We start from the raw sequence: 12,008 nt of genomic DNA, 5'->3' as shown, positions 1-12,008 counted from the left end.
GCAGTTTCCCAGGGTGGGCGAGGGGAGCAGCACGCACCCGGTTGGCCCTTTTGTACCCTCATTACTGGGGTTGGGGGGGGGGGAGCTCAGCCAAACCCTGGTTTTGCTTTCAGCCCGGGGGTTTGCAGCGGGAGACGCCTCTGCTTTGTGCTCGCTCACAGCCAAACGCAGGCAAAGCGCAGACAAAGGCTGAGCCGGAGACCACCCTGCAGCTGTGGGGACCCCAGGACACAGCCCTGTGCCGGGAGTAATTTGCCCCAGCATTGCAGCAGGGCCCTGGAAATCCTACTCCAGAGATGCTCCAATTCTGAGCAAGGCACGGGAGCCAGGCAGTCCCCAAATCACATTTTCCAGGCGATCCCCAATGCTCATTTTGCAGTATGGCAGCATTGCCATAAAGCCGACCTTCTGCCGGGCCCTCTGCCATCAATGTCAGGTGGACAGTGAGCTGCCGGGAGGCCCTGGGGAGCACAAAGCCATCCCAACATGAGGCCCCTGGTGCCCCACAGCGAGCAGGGATGTCCCTGTCTATTCCGCACACAAAGGACCTGCAGGCACCCGATGCAGCAGGGCCACCACACCGATCCCATCCGCCTATGCTGCCAGAGCTGCCATGGGGATTTCATTCTTGTGCTGCTGACACTCCCAGGGCCCCTCCTTGGGGCATCCTGGGGGCCCTCAGCCCCTGCCACCCCACTCCAAGGCGCTGGTGGTTAAAGGGGTTGGGGACCAGGGTGAGATATAGCAGCCCCTTGTTGGGCTCTGCTCCCAGCATCCTCCTCCCCTCCGAGGCACAATCTCCACAGAGGGAACCTGGCTTTTCCTTGTTTGACTTTAAAAGAAAATAATTGGTCGCCTATTAAAAACTTAATGACTGATTCCCCCGGAACTCTCCTTGCTGCCAAGGCTCCCTGGAGCGCAGCGGTGGGACTGAGCTGTCCCTCTGTGCTTTGCTGCAGGTACGGTTGGTCATCGCTGAGAAGGGGCTGCCCTGCGAGGAGCGGGATGTCAGCATGCCACTGCTGGAGCACAAGGAGCCATGGTTCATGCGGCTCAACCTTGGCGAGGAGGTGCCCGTCATCATCCACCGGGAGAACATCATCAGTGACTACAACCAGATCATTGACTACATGGAGAGGAACTTCACGGGAGGTAACGGGGGGCAGAACTGCATGTCAGGCTTCAGCTCAGCAAAAAGCATAGGGCTGATTCAATGTTGTTGGCCAAATGCACCCATTTCTCCCTAGAAAGTTTTGGTTCGCTCCCCTCAGTTTTTCATGTTTTCCTATCAAAATGAAGGATTTCCAGCAGAAATCCTCAGTCATCCCTTGGAAATGTTGCAAGGGGGATTAGGGAGAGCTGCAGCTGGGTTTGTCCTTCTGTCTTTGAGGCTATGCTCCCAAATTGACCCATTCCTCCCATCTCCGAGGCTGTGGGAGCCCATGGTGTGTGGAGGCATCTCACCAGGGCCTGCACACTAGGGACAATGTGACAGAGATCCAGAGGAAGGGACAGCAGAGAGAGAACTCCTGTGTCCTCCTGGAGCAGGGCTGCTGCTGGGATGCTGAGCTCTAAGGCTGCTTCTCACGCAGCCGCTTTGGCAAGTAGCATCTCCAGCCCCTTAGTCCGTGTTTTCCCATATCTGTGTGCTGCCATGCTGGGATGCTCTGCTAGGGAGACTTCAATGCCCAGCATGCAGCTTTGGCTGCGGCATCACGACGCTCGCCCCAGCATCCATCACCCTTGCAGTGGAGACATCAAAAACATCTCAAAATAGCTCCCAAAGCACAGGCAACACGCCAGCTCAGCTGTTGTCCTTGCCCGGCCTGGCCGCCATCGTGCTCAGCAGAGTCACGGCACTTCCTTGCCACTGGCTTGGCAGACAGACAGACAGACACCAGAGCCCCACGAAGGAGCCCTCACAGCATTGGCCCCAGTGATAGGGCAGCCTCGCATCCTTGGGGCACACTGTATCGTGGGGCCACAGTCCTCACACTGTTCCGTGCTGTAACTCAGTCCCTACAGGGAGCAGGTGACCCAGCATATGTTGGCAGCACGCTGTCCCCAGCAGGGGATGTGGGCTGACGTGGTGGCAGGGACCACAGCTCTGAGGTGCAGCTCTGAGCATGGTGGGGATTTATGGCTCTACCAGGAGATACTGCGCTCTGTTTTGTGGGGAACAAACTGGTGGCTGGAAGCCAGCAGAGATACCGGCTCGATTTCTCCTGCCTCTTCCCTTGCCCTCCAAAACACTGCAAGTATTTCTCTTCAGGAGTTGGCAACAAAATCTTTCTGCTGTCACCTGTGTTTTGTTGCCACAGCAGAACGCTGTGCTCCCTCCCTGCTGCTCTGCAAAAACTCCTGCCCTTGAGGTTTTGCTGCCAGGTGCACGTCCTCACCTTCCAGCTGAGAAGTGCCATGTGGGAAGACCTGGGAAGAGGAAGGATGGCCCAGAGCATCGCTCCCTTCTGCACCTACCTATTCTTTTCTAGAGCTTTCACCCACCCGCCTTAAGTGGGAAGAGCATCCTTAGGCTGTCCCTGCATTGATCCAAGGAGGTAGCACCAACCTTGCAGCAATGCACAGAGCCTGGAAATGCCTGTATAAGAAGGATGCTCACACAGCTTTGCTCCTAGGACTGGAAGCACTGACTTTCTCTGCTGGTGACACCGAGGTCAGCCAACAGCAAAGGATGACTCTGCTGGGCCAGTCTTGCAGCGGGGCCACAGCCATTGTTTCAGTTCCTTAATTAAACAGCAGCATTGACTGCATCTGCAAAAGTCCATTTGCTGCTGTGCCCTTTGCTAGTCCCAGCTACTGGCTTATGGAGAGCTCTGTGCTGCAGACAGCCCAGCTCAGAGTCCCAGCAGTAAATTCACTCACTCTCTATTAACTATCCACAAAAGCCATAAACATTTATGATCCCATAAAGAAACGCTCCTGATGTTCTTGGGGGAGACGAGAGCAATGTTTCCCTCCTGGTGTCATCTGTTGTGTATTTTGAGCTGTAAATGTAATAAAAAAGATACAAACTGCCACCCTGCCAAGGTGAATAAAACCCAACTGAGCGAGGAGGTGCAGAGGACTGGGGAGGGGGCGGTCCTGGCACAAAGGGAAGATAAGCTCAGCTCCTTGTTTTGTCATCCACTCCCTTGTTACCCACATCGAACAGCCTCTGCTATGGGCCATGAGCCCCTGTCCCTAGAAGTTCCAGCACCTCTAACACATTTTCCATTTGCCCCTTTCAGAGAACGTCCCCCAGCTGATCCCTGAGCCCGGGACCCTGCTGCACTCGCGGGTGCTGCAATACAGGGAGCTGCTGGACTCGCTGCCCATGGATGCCTACACGCATGGCTGCATCCTGCACCCTGAGCTCACCACTGACTCCATGATCCCAAAGTACGCGACCGCTGAGATCCGCAGTAAGTCACCTCTGGGGCAGGGAGCCGGCAGGACTCCTGCCTGCACTGCCTGTCTGGTAGGCTCCGTCTGCAGGCAGCTCCCCTGTGAGTTACCAGCCAAGGACAGGAGGCTGGGAGGCTCAGAGTACCCCTGGGAACAGTGAACCCCAACAGCCACTGCAGGCTTCTGATGGAAAACAGGGAGTTTTGCTATTTTGTGTGCAGTGCAGAGCTCGCTGCTGGCTGCACCCTGAGGTCTCCCACACCCACGCTGGCAGAGCCAAGCTCTGGTTGGAAGGAACAAGGATGGAGACAGATGGTGCCTGGCAGGAGGAGGTTTGCCCAGCTTCAGGCAATTTATCCCGGCCCTAAAGTGTTACTCTGCATTTTGTGTCCTCTTCTCCCATTTACCCTGCGCCCTTCCCTCCATTAGCTCCCTTGCACGAGGCCCATTCCAACCTTCTGATGCCCCGATGGGGCCAAGGCAATGAAATGCTGTATTTCCCTGCAGGGTAATGCTGGCAGCACAGGTATGATTTACAAAGGCAGCAAATGCACCCAATACAAACCCTAACCTGCTGGTGTGGCCACTGCTCCTCTCCCTGCCCAGGCACAGCCACCATCCTGTCCAGCTCTGCTATGACAATGGGCAGAGCAGAAGTGCTGGAAGACTCCCATCCATGGAGGTCAATTACCTTTTCCTCTCCCTCATGTCTCTTCCTGCTGAATCCCTCCATCTGTGCACTGCAGAGGGAAGGAGGCTGCCCTGTGCAAGGAGCACTTGCAGCAGGCGGTCTCTGTCGTTCTGGACTTGTGTGAACACATCTGCTGGTGTTTAGCAATTAGCAGCTGTTGCAATAAACCAAAACCTAATCTCTGCTGCACACCCTAAACCTCAGCAGCACCTCAGGCCATGCCAAGGGAACCAGAATCTGAATTTTACCCTGTTTGGACCCAAGCTTTGCTGTTGGGAAAGGCCTGGCAGACAGCGAGGCTGAATCAAACACCAGCTACACTGCTTAAATCTGACCCCATCCTTGGCTTTATTGCCATCTCTCCCATCAGCACTTTGGAACAGACACCCATTCTCTTCCCACTGTTGTGTTACACAGCCCGCTCAGTGGGGCTGATCTGTGCTTCTCCCAGTAGAGATGGGGAAGGCGGCTCCAGAGGAAGCTGAGCCACACAGCCTGTTCTTTTATCCTTTTTAACACAGAGGAGCAGCACTTCAAAGCTGTTTAACGCATCAAAAAGTCTCATTTTCAAACAAAACAGCAGGATTGTGCCTGCAAATCCCTCTTAATTAAGCTCTCTGAAGGGAGCTCGGCTGCTTCCCAGGCTAACCTGTGGGATGGGAGAACTCCAAAGCTGCACTTCCAGCCTGCTGAGCTCACCATTTTCCTGCTGTAAAAGATGGCAAGGCTGCAGCTTACCAGGGAACACTCCAGTGGGCTCATCCCTGCCCTCACACACAGACAGCAGCTCCCGGTGGGAGGGCAGAACCTGCAGCCCCTCTGTCCCTTTCCCCCCAGGGCATTTGGCTAACGCCGGCACTGAACTGATGAAACTGGACCACGAGGAGGAGCCGCCGCTGACAGAGCCATACCTCTCCAAGCAGAAGAAGCTCATGGTGAGTCAACTAGAGCCGCACGGTGCTCTTTGGTGGTGGGGCATGGCTGTGGGGATGCGTAGCCATCTGTCTGTCCATCCATCTTATCATTGCTCTCCACCAGGCCAAGATCCTGGAGCACGACAACGTGAACTACTTGAAGAAAATCCTGGGGGAGCTGGGAATGGTGCTGGACCAGATTGAGGCTGAGCTGGAGAAGAGGAAGCTGGAGTACCAAGGTAGGTGCTGGGCGGCACCCAGCTCACAGCACTAGACCATGGCACACAGTATGAAGCCTGGTGGCATTGAGGGGGCCCAGTGAGGTGGTAGATGTGCAGGTCGTGCGTCAGTCAGCAGCAGGAGGGCTGGAGAGGCCGTGTCCTGCCCTGACCCCAAACAAACTCCGCCGAGCACCCACTGAGAGCTGCCCCACAGCCCTGGCAGTACAGGCATGGCCGTGCATCGCTTGTCCCACCATCACCTCAGCGTCTGTCTGGAGCAGGGCCCCTCACCCCAGGACAGCTGGAGGTGCCAGGGATGGAGCACAGCCCAGAGGTGTTAATGAGGGGCAGCCCCACAGCTGGCCCTATGTGGGGGGCTGTGCGTCATGGGGCCCACAAGCACAGCACAGGGCTGCGGCGTACCCTGAGGCCTCAAAGTGGCACCATGCAGCGGCCTAATTGCATCCAGCAGACACCCTCACTAACTGACCTGAAAGCTGGGGGGATTCAGCTCATTAGGTGCCCTCTGGTGCCTGGATGCTCTCACGGAGCTGCTTCAGTTCTCAGGAAGCACCCAGGCCCCCCAGCCAGGTGGGATGCCCCCCACTTCCAGGTCCTGCACCTGCCGGCCCCAGGGCCGTGCAGCACAGCAGGCTCCAGCCGCAGCATCCCCGCAATGTATTAGCTGCTGAAAATATGTATTGACTAATTAGGCCCAGGCAATCTGTCCAGTCGGGCTGTGCCTCTGGCAGGATTAGGCGGGCTGCCAGGCTGGTACAAACGAGGCCTGCTAATTACCAATAACTTCCTTGGCTTGGCCCTGCAGGCAGCTCAGCCTCAGTTGCGACTGAGCACAGGGCTGCTGCTCGCCATCCCCCGGCAGATCCCAGCTCCCCTTCCCAGCACATCTCAGCATTTCGAGGGTCTCCTTTTCATTTAGATCCAGCAAGGAAGGATAATGTTTTTCCGCAGCCTGGAGAAAGCAGGAACTGGGTTTCTTACCACTTACCGTGCTGTACTTCTGCTTCTGAGATGTGCTGGGCAGGTGCTGAGCAGCATCCCAGCTCCACTGCTTGCCTGCAAAGTGCGACAAGCAGGGAAACGCAGGGCACAGCCCCGTGCAGTGGGCATCCAGATTTTGTGCCCCTTTTTCCTTTCCTGTACCTCTATTTCCTACTTGTTAACATCAAAAGGGCTTTGGGAGAGCATTTAACACTACCTTGACCTGAACCATCTTCTTCCAGCACGCTTTTTCCTGGACATATCCTGGGTGAGGTTATTTCCAGGGTCACCACTACCAAGGGAGCTATGGTACCTTCTCTCATGCCTGCACCCAAAACGTGGCTGTTGGCACTGAAACAATTCAGTGTCCCAGTGCTAGAGAGGGATAGAGTTAGGACCATCCTAACAGCATGCAGGGAGAGCAGCCAGGCTGGGCCAGCAAATGTTTTGGTTCCCAAGGACTTCTCACATCCCTAAAATAGGACATGTTACCATGCCACCTCTCAAACAGCTCGCATCGCCCAGCAGCAGCCAAGGACAAATGATGTTGCTCTCTCTGAGCATTAACACAACAAAAGCGGTCACTGAACCACAACGCAGCCAGTTTGCAGATATTGATTTGTATCTTCATGCGGGTTATAAATGCCCACTTGTGTGTTCCCAGCTTTGTGGCACCACGTGGCCTCCTGACAGATAAGGTCTGGTCTTCTGAGACATCTCAGTGCTCAGAAAAGGATTTGGAGGCTAATCCAAAACCTATTGCCTTCGTGGAGCTTTTGAGCAAGCCTTTAAGCATCCACCCGAGGATCTATTCTCATCCTTCCTCTTCTGTCACTTGTTTCTCCAGGGCAGAAGTGTGAACTTTGGCTCTGCGGATGCGTCTTTACCTTGGCTGATATCTTGTTAGGAGCTACCCTGCATCGCCTCAAGTTTCTAGGACTCTCTAAGAAATACTGGGAAGATGGCAGCAGACCTAACCTACAGTCCTTCTTCGACAGGATACAGAAACGCTTTGCCTTCAGGAAAGTCTTGGGAGACATACATACCACACTGCTCTCTGCAGTGGTACCCAATGCCTTCAGGCTGGTCAAGCGGAAACCTCCCTCCTTCTTCGGAGCCTCCTTCCTGATGGGATCTCTGGGGGGAATGGGATATTTTGCTTACTGGTACTTAAAGAAAAAATACATCTAATGCTGGCAGCTTGGTGTTTAGTTTGGTGTCTCTGTGCTGTGTGAAATTATGACGAAGCCTCAGTAACTGTAATGAAATTTGAGGCAAAGTATGAATAATAATATTGTTTAATGTAACATTCCATAGTCTAGAAGTAGAAAAGTATACTGCAAGGAAATAACAACAAAATGCATCAACGTGTAAATGCCTTTGTTAGGTTTAAGTATTGCACTCCAGCAGGAGGCTCGGGGGCTGGCCTGGCTCCCCACATCCACTGGGCATCTCCATGGGGAGATGTGCACCTCGAGGAGCTCCCTACACCCAGGTTAACAGTGGGACTTGGATACTCAGCCCTGTCTGTGTTTCCAGAACATTCACCGGCCACCTTTCACACGTACAAGTAGTGGGGACTTTCTTCTTCTAGAAGCCAGTGTTGTGCTTGAAGGCTTTTCTGGGGGCAGTGTGCAGTAGCTGGTTGTGGTCAAGGTGGATTTGCACTCTTCAATTACCCTTTTTAATTATTTTCATCAAAAAGAATGTTTTTCACAGAGCTGCTCTTACATCCACTTCCTACATCTGGTTTTGGTGGGCTTTATTTACAAAAGGATCAGATTCCTGTCTTTAACTACCACGTTTTCCTCCTGAAGACAAATGGTTTTGACTTCCACCCTGAGCCTTGGCACACGAAGGGGATCCTTGTTTTCACCTTCTGCCTCCGTCTTGAGTTTCCTTTCATGGTTTCATGAAGCTTCTTTCTCCACCTGAGCACACCTGGACTCTGACAAAGGACCATTTCCAGGACTGCCAGCACTTTGCTGCAGACCCTTTGGCTTTCTCTTCCGCTCCTTTCTGTTGTTTCCTCGCCGTGTGTTTTCTTAGAGACACTTTGCACAGAATCACGTTTGTGACTTTATTTTTTTTTGTGCCTTTTGCATGTTGGAAAGAATAATGGGCCTCGCTGCTACTCATGCTTTGAAAACTGAGATCTTCAATAAACCATATGGGAGGAGTAACTGCTTCACATTGCTAAATGTGTTCAGCAAACTTCCAGTCTAATTTCAAAGCATGCCCACGTGCAGCAGGACGTGCAGGTGGTTTGTGCTTGTCCTTTTGTGTCATATTGGTATAAAATTCACATGGAAACAAAGCTCATTCCTCTTACAAGGCACTCATTTCAGTAAGCACTCCTCTGGCTGCTTTTCAGAGCATTCTGGTGATCCCTGCGAGTAACGCTGCATCCATAGGCTTGGGGACGTATGCCAAGTGTGGCTGGAGCAATACGCGTGGCAATGCCTCCAATTCAAAAGAGATCTTTCTGTCTTGGAAAGCTGCAGCATTTCCCAGGAGCTTTGGTTCTTGATACGAGCTGGCAGTTGTGGAATTGTGGATATGCTGAGCATGCGGGGAGGGATCAGACAAAAGCAAAACGCACTGTGTTGGTTGTGATTGTATGGGCTGGTCTGACATGCTTCTGGAACAATATCTGTGCAGCTGCAAAATCACTGTGTTACACATATTAATCCCGGTGATGAAGATCACACTATTGTGTGTGAGAACTCAAAGCCACCACCTGTGCAGGCACCTGTAGCTAAGGCTATAGAATGAAACGTCAGGCATGCTCCCTCAAATATGGTTACCAATTTGCTCCATGGTTCCAATGACTTCAGGGGAAAAAAAAAATAGTTCTTTTGCTTCTTTTTGAAGAGGGAAGCAGGGGGTTCCGTGAGCCCATCTCTTCTGCTAATCTGAAAGGTGTAAGAATATAATGATGTCCATGACACTGTGTTCCCCAAAATACGTTGTGTACACTGAAACAAAACCCTTAGCATGGATTTCACCCCTTTCCTTTCATAAGCTGCTCTGCAGACACATTCTCTGGTGATCTCCAAGAGCCAATTAAATATACACACCAAATGTAGAAAGGAATAGTAATTGGGGTAAAAAGCCACAGAACTCAGAGAGAACAAGAACAAACACTCCCACAGAGCAAATGAAAACACTGGACTAAATAGGTGCTTGTTTTGTTGCGGAGCACTCTGTTATAATGCAGCTGGTAGAAGGATGCCAGGCAGAGCCAATATCTAGAGCAATGCACAGGTCAGCTCAGACCAAAATGTGACAGCTGGCTGTTATGTTGCTTCACACTTTGCTGGGAAGCCACAGATGCTGTGGTGATGAGTTCTGTACAGGCTGATCAGTGCTACTCACAAACAAGCTTTTGTTTTAGATCAAATAAAAGAAAAATCAGTGAAGACAGTGCAACTCTCTCTTGCTGAGCCTTGTTTCCCTACCTTGGTAATGAAAGAATACCACAAATTTTCTCCAGGGAAAAGCAATCTCCAAAAGTGATATAAGGCAATTACAGTGACAGCAGAGGCTGGATTGATGTTAAGGACCATGCTGAAATGAACCAGGAGATGAATGTCACCACCCCAATCGATCCAGATTAGTGACTTACTATGAAGTAGCCCTGTGGTGATTACGGGCTGTCATAATAAAAGGTTGCTTTCTCTCTAGCTGATCTAAGCCTCATCAATTCTTCTCCTTTCCATTAGTTTCATTTTAAAATGGAGAATCATTCTACACCCCCATATGCCTGGCACTGGCCCAATGGTCCCTGCCCAAGGCAATTTCTATACACAGAAACATGAAAATGACAGCCAAAATTCATTTTCTCACTCCATAACGTTATGCTTTGCTCTCAGCAAGGGGTGGGCAGCAGCACCCAAAGGGCAAGGCTGGAAGGTGAGGCACCCTGAGACACAGGGTTTGTTTCCAGCAAACCCCCACTCTTGGATACCTTACAATTTGCTGCTGACCAGTTCTGTGGCAGCCTGCTATCACTGATGCACTGCCGTAGCTGCATGAGACAGAACAAACGGCTTGTGCTGTATCATCCTGCACCACATCGCTGTGCATCTGATCCAGCCCTGTTCACAGCCCTCCTTCCCTTTCACTCACCAAGTCCCAGCCTAGCACTGAGGAGCCTCTTACCTTCAATGGGAAGATGTTCGTAGCCTTCAAGACCTCTTAGGTTTAGAAGCAATCATGCTTTTAGGCACCTAAAGGCTGTAAAAACCTTAACATGTGCTAAGATGCTGAACTTGTAATTACAAGAGGGGAGAAGATAAGTCACTATTCATCACATCCAAACCCTTCTGAACACCTCAGATGGAACTCCATGACACTGAGCTTACGGTGGGTACCCAGCACACAGTGACCACTTCTTCTCTCCCAGGCTTCCTTTTCAATAAGCTCCCAGTGGTCATAATTGTAAAACTATGGTTTCTGAAATCCTATTACTCCTACAGGTTTTGCTCAAAAGAATCAATTACAAAAATTAAAATGTATGTGGCCAGTGCTACACCTGGCTGACAGCTTCTCCTCTGCTTGACAAGGCACAAGGAAGACTTCATGCAGAATAACAGCTTTCAAAACAAAGCTTGTCAGAGAGCAAGGAACAGAGCACACAGCCTAAGCCTGCCTGTCACAAGTTGCCAAAGAAACCGAGATCAAGGGCTAAGATTACCCAGTGACCAGCTTGTGGCCCTGTAGGAAACTGACTGCTGAGTCTTGCTGTGTTTCTGGATGTAAAAGTATCCTTACCATCCAACTGGAGTCCAGGAGCTTTCATCTCCCAGCTAAGGAGAAGAGAGGATGGTGTAAGAGCTGCTCCTTCAAGCAAGAGGAAGCTATTGCTGCTGTTACAAGCAGTTAAGGACTTCTGCACCTGGGAATGGCAAACAGAAAACAGCACTTTGTGAAAACACTGATATATTCACTGTCATCAAAACCAAACCCATTCATTAAACTGTTTCTTAAAGCAAGGCCTCACTGATTAAATCCCAGTGGTGTCAGACAAAAGCCATTTCCAACATAGGATTGTAGGTTTTAAGCAGTAGCACAAAGCCTTAAACTTGCATTCTCAAATAAACCACATTCATGAGAAACAAATTTCCTTTTCTCCCCACTCATGCTGGTTTCTTAATGTGCCCAAATGACATTTACTACCATTATCTTTTATTCTCCATTTTACACGCTTTCCTCTGAAGGATTAAACAGAGAAAACAGTCTGCTTTAAATGCCTCAGCGAAACAAAGAATACCACATATGCCATAAATAATTCAGACGAACAATTGCTTTGTCAGAACACAGATGTCTATCACTGCAGCAAAGGCACGCAGCAGGAATGGGGCAAAGCAGAGGCTGCTTTGCAGAGATGCGAGTGCTGCAGGCAGAGCTGTGTGTGCAGAGGGTATTTCCCACTGCCTAAGCAAATTATTTCCATTTGGCTGCAGTGTTGAACAGTATTGATGAGTAAAGCACCAACAACCTCGCTGCTCAGTGCTGTTTTTCTTGCTTTCCTCCTATGCACAACGACCTACTTTGAGTTCTCCTCTTCTCTGCGCCTCTCTTCCACTCTACCCCTTCACTTTATTCTGGGCATCCCATTTTCCTGCCCCTGGTGCAGGGACAGTTCTGTGGTCAGGAGTCCATGGGCTGTGGAACTGCAGCAGCAGACGAAGCCCTTCCCAGTGCCAGCTTCTGAGAAAGAGCAGCAAAGGAACGGAGAAGAAAATCTTGCTATAACACTAACAGCCCAGA

General features: G+C 51.2%; 1 protein-coding gene across 1 annotated transcript; it reads left to right on the top strand.

The window, feature by feature from the left end:
* Nucleotides 1–938: 938 nt before the first annotated feature.
* On the top strand, nt 939–9,924 carry GDAP1L1 (ganglioside induced differentiation associated protein 1 like 1). Its single transcript, XM_015881663.2, has 5 exons — nt 939–1,152; nt 3,249–3,422; nt 4,934–5,031; nt 5,135–5,249; nt 7,081–9,924. The coding sequence occupies exons 1-5, from the start codon at nt 1,014–1,016 to the stop codon at nt 7,422–7,424; spliced, it is 870 nt and encodes a 289-aa protein (XP_015737149.1). The 5' UTR covers nt 939–1,013; the 3' UTR covers nt 7,425–9,924.
* Nucleotides 9,925–12,008: the final 2,084 nt, after the last annotated feature.

Source organism: Coturnix japonica, chromosome 20, assembly GCF_001577835.2.
Source record: "Coturnix japonica isolate 7356 chromosome 20, Coturnix japonica 2.1, whole genome shotgun sequence".
Lineage (NCBI taxonomy): Eukaryota > Metazoa > Chordata > Aves > Galliformes > Phasianidae > Coturnix > Coturnix japonica.
Note: the sequence above shows the minus strand (reverse complement) of the source record. Positions and strands in the feature narration are given on the sequence as shown.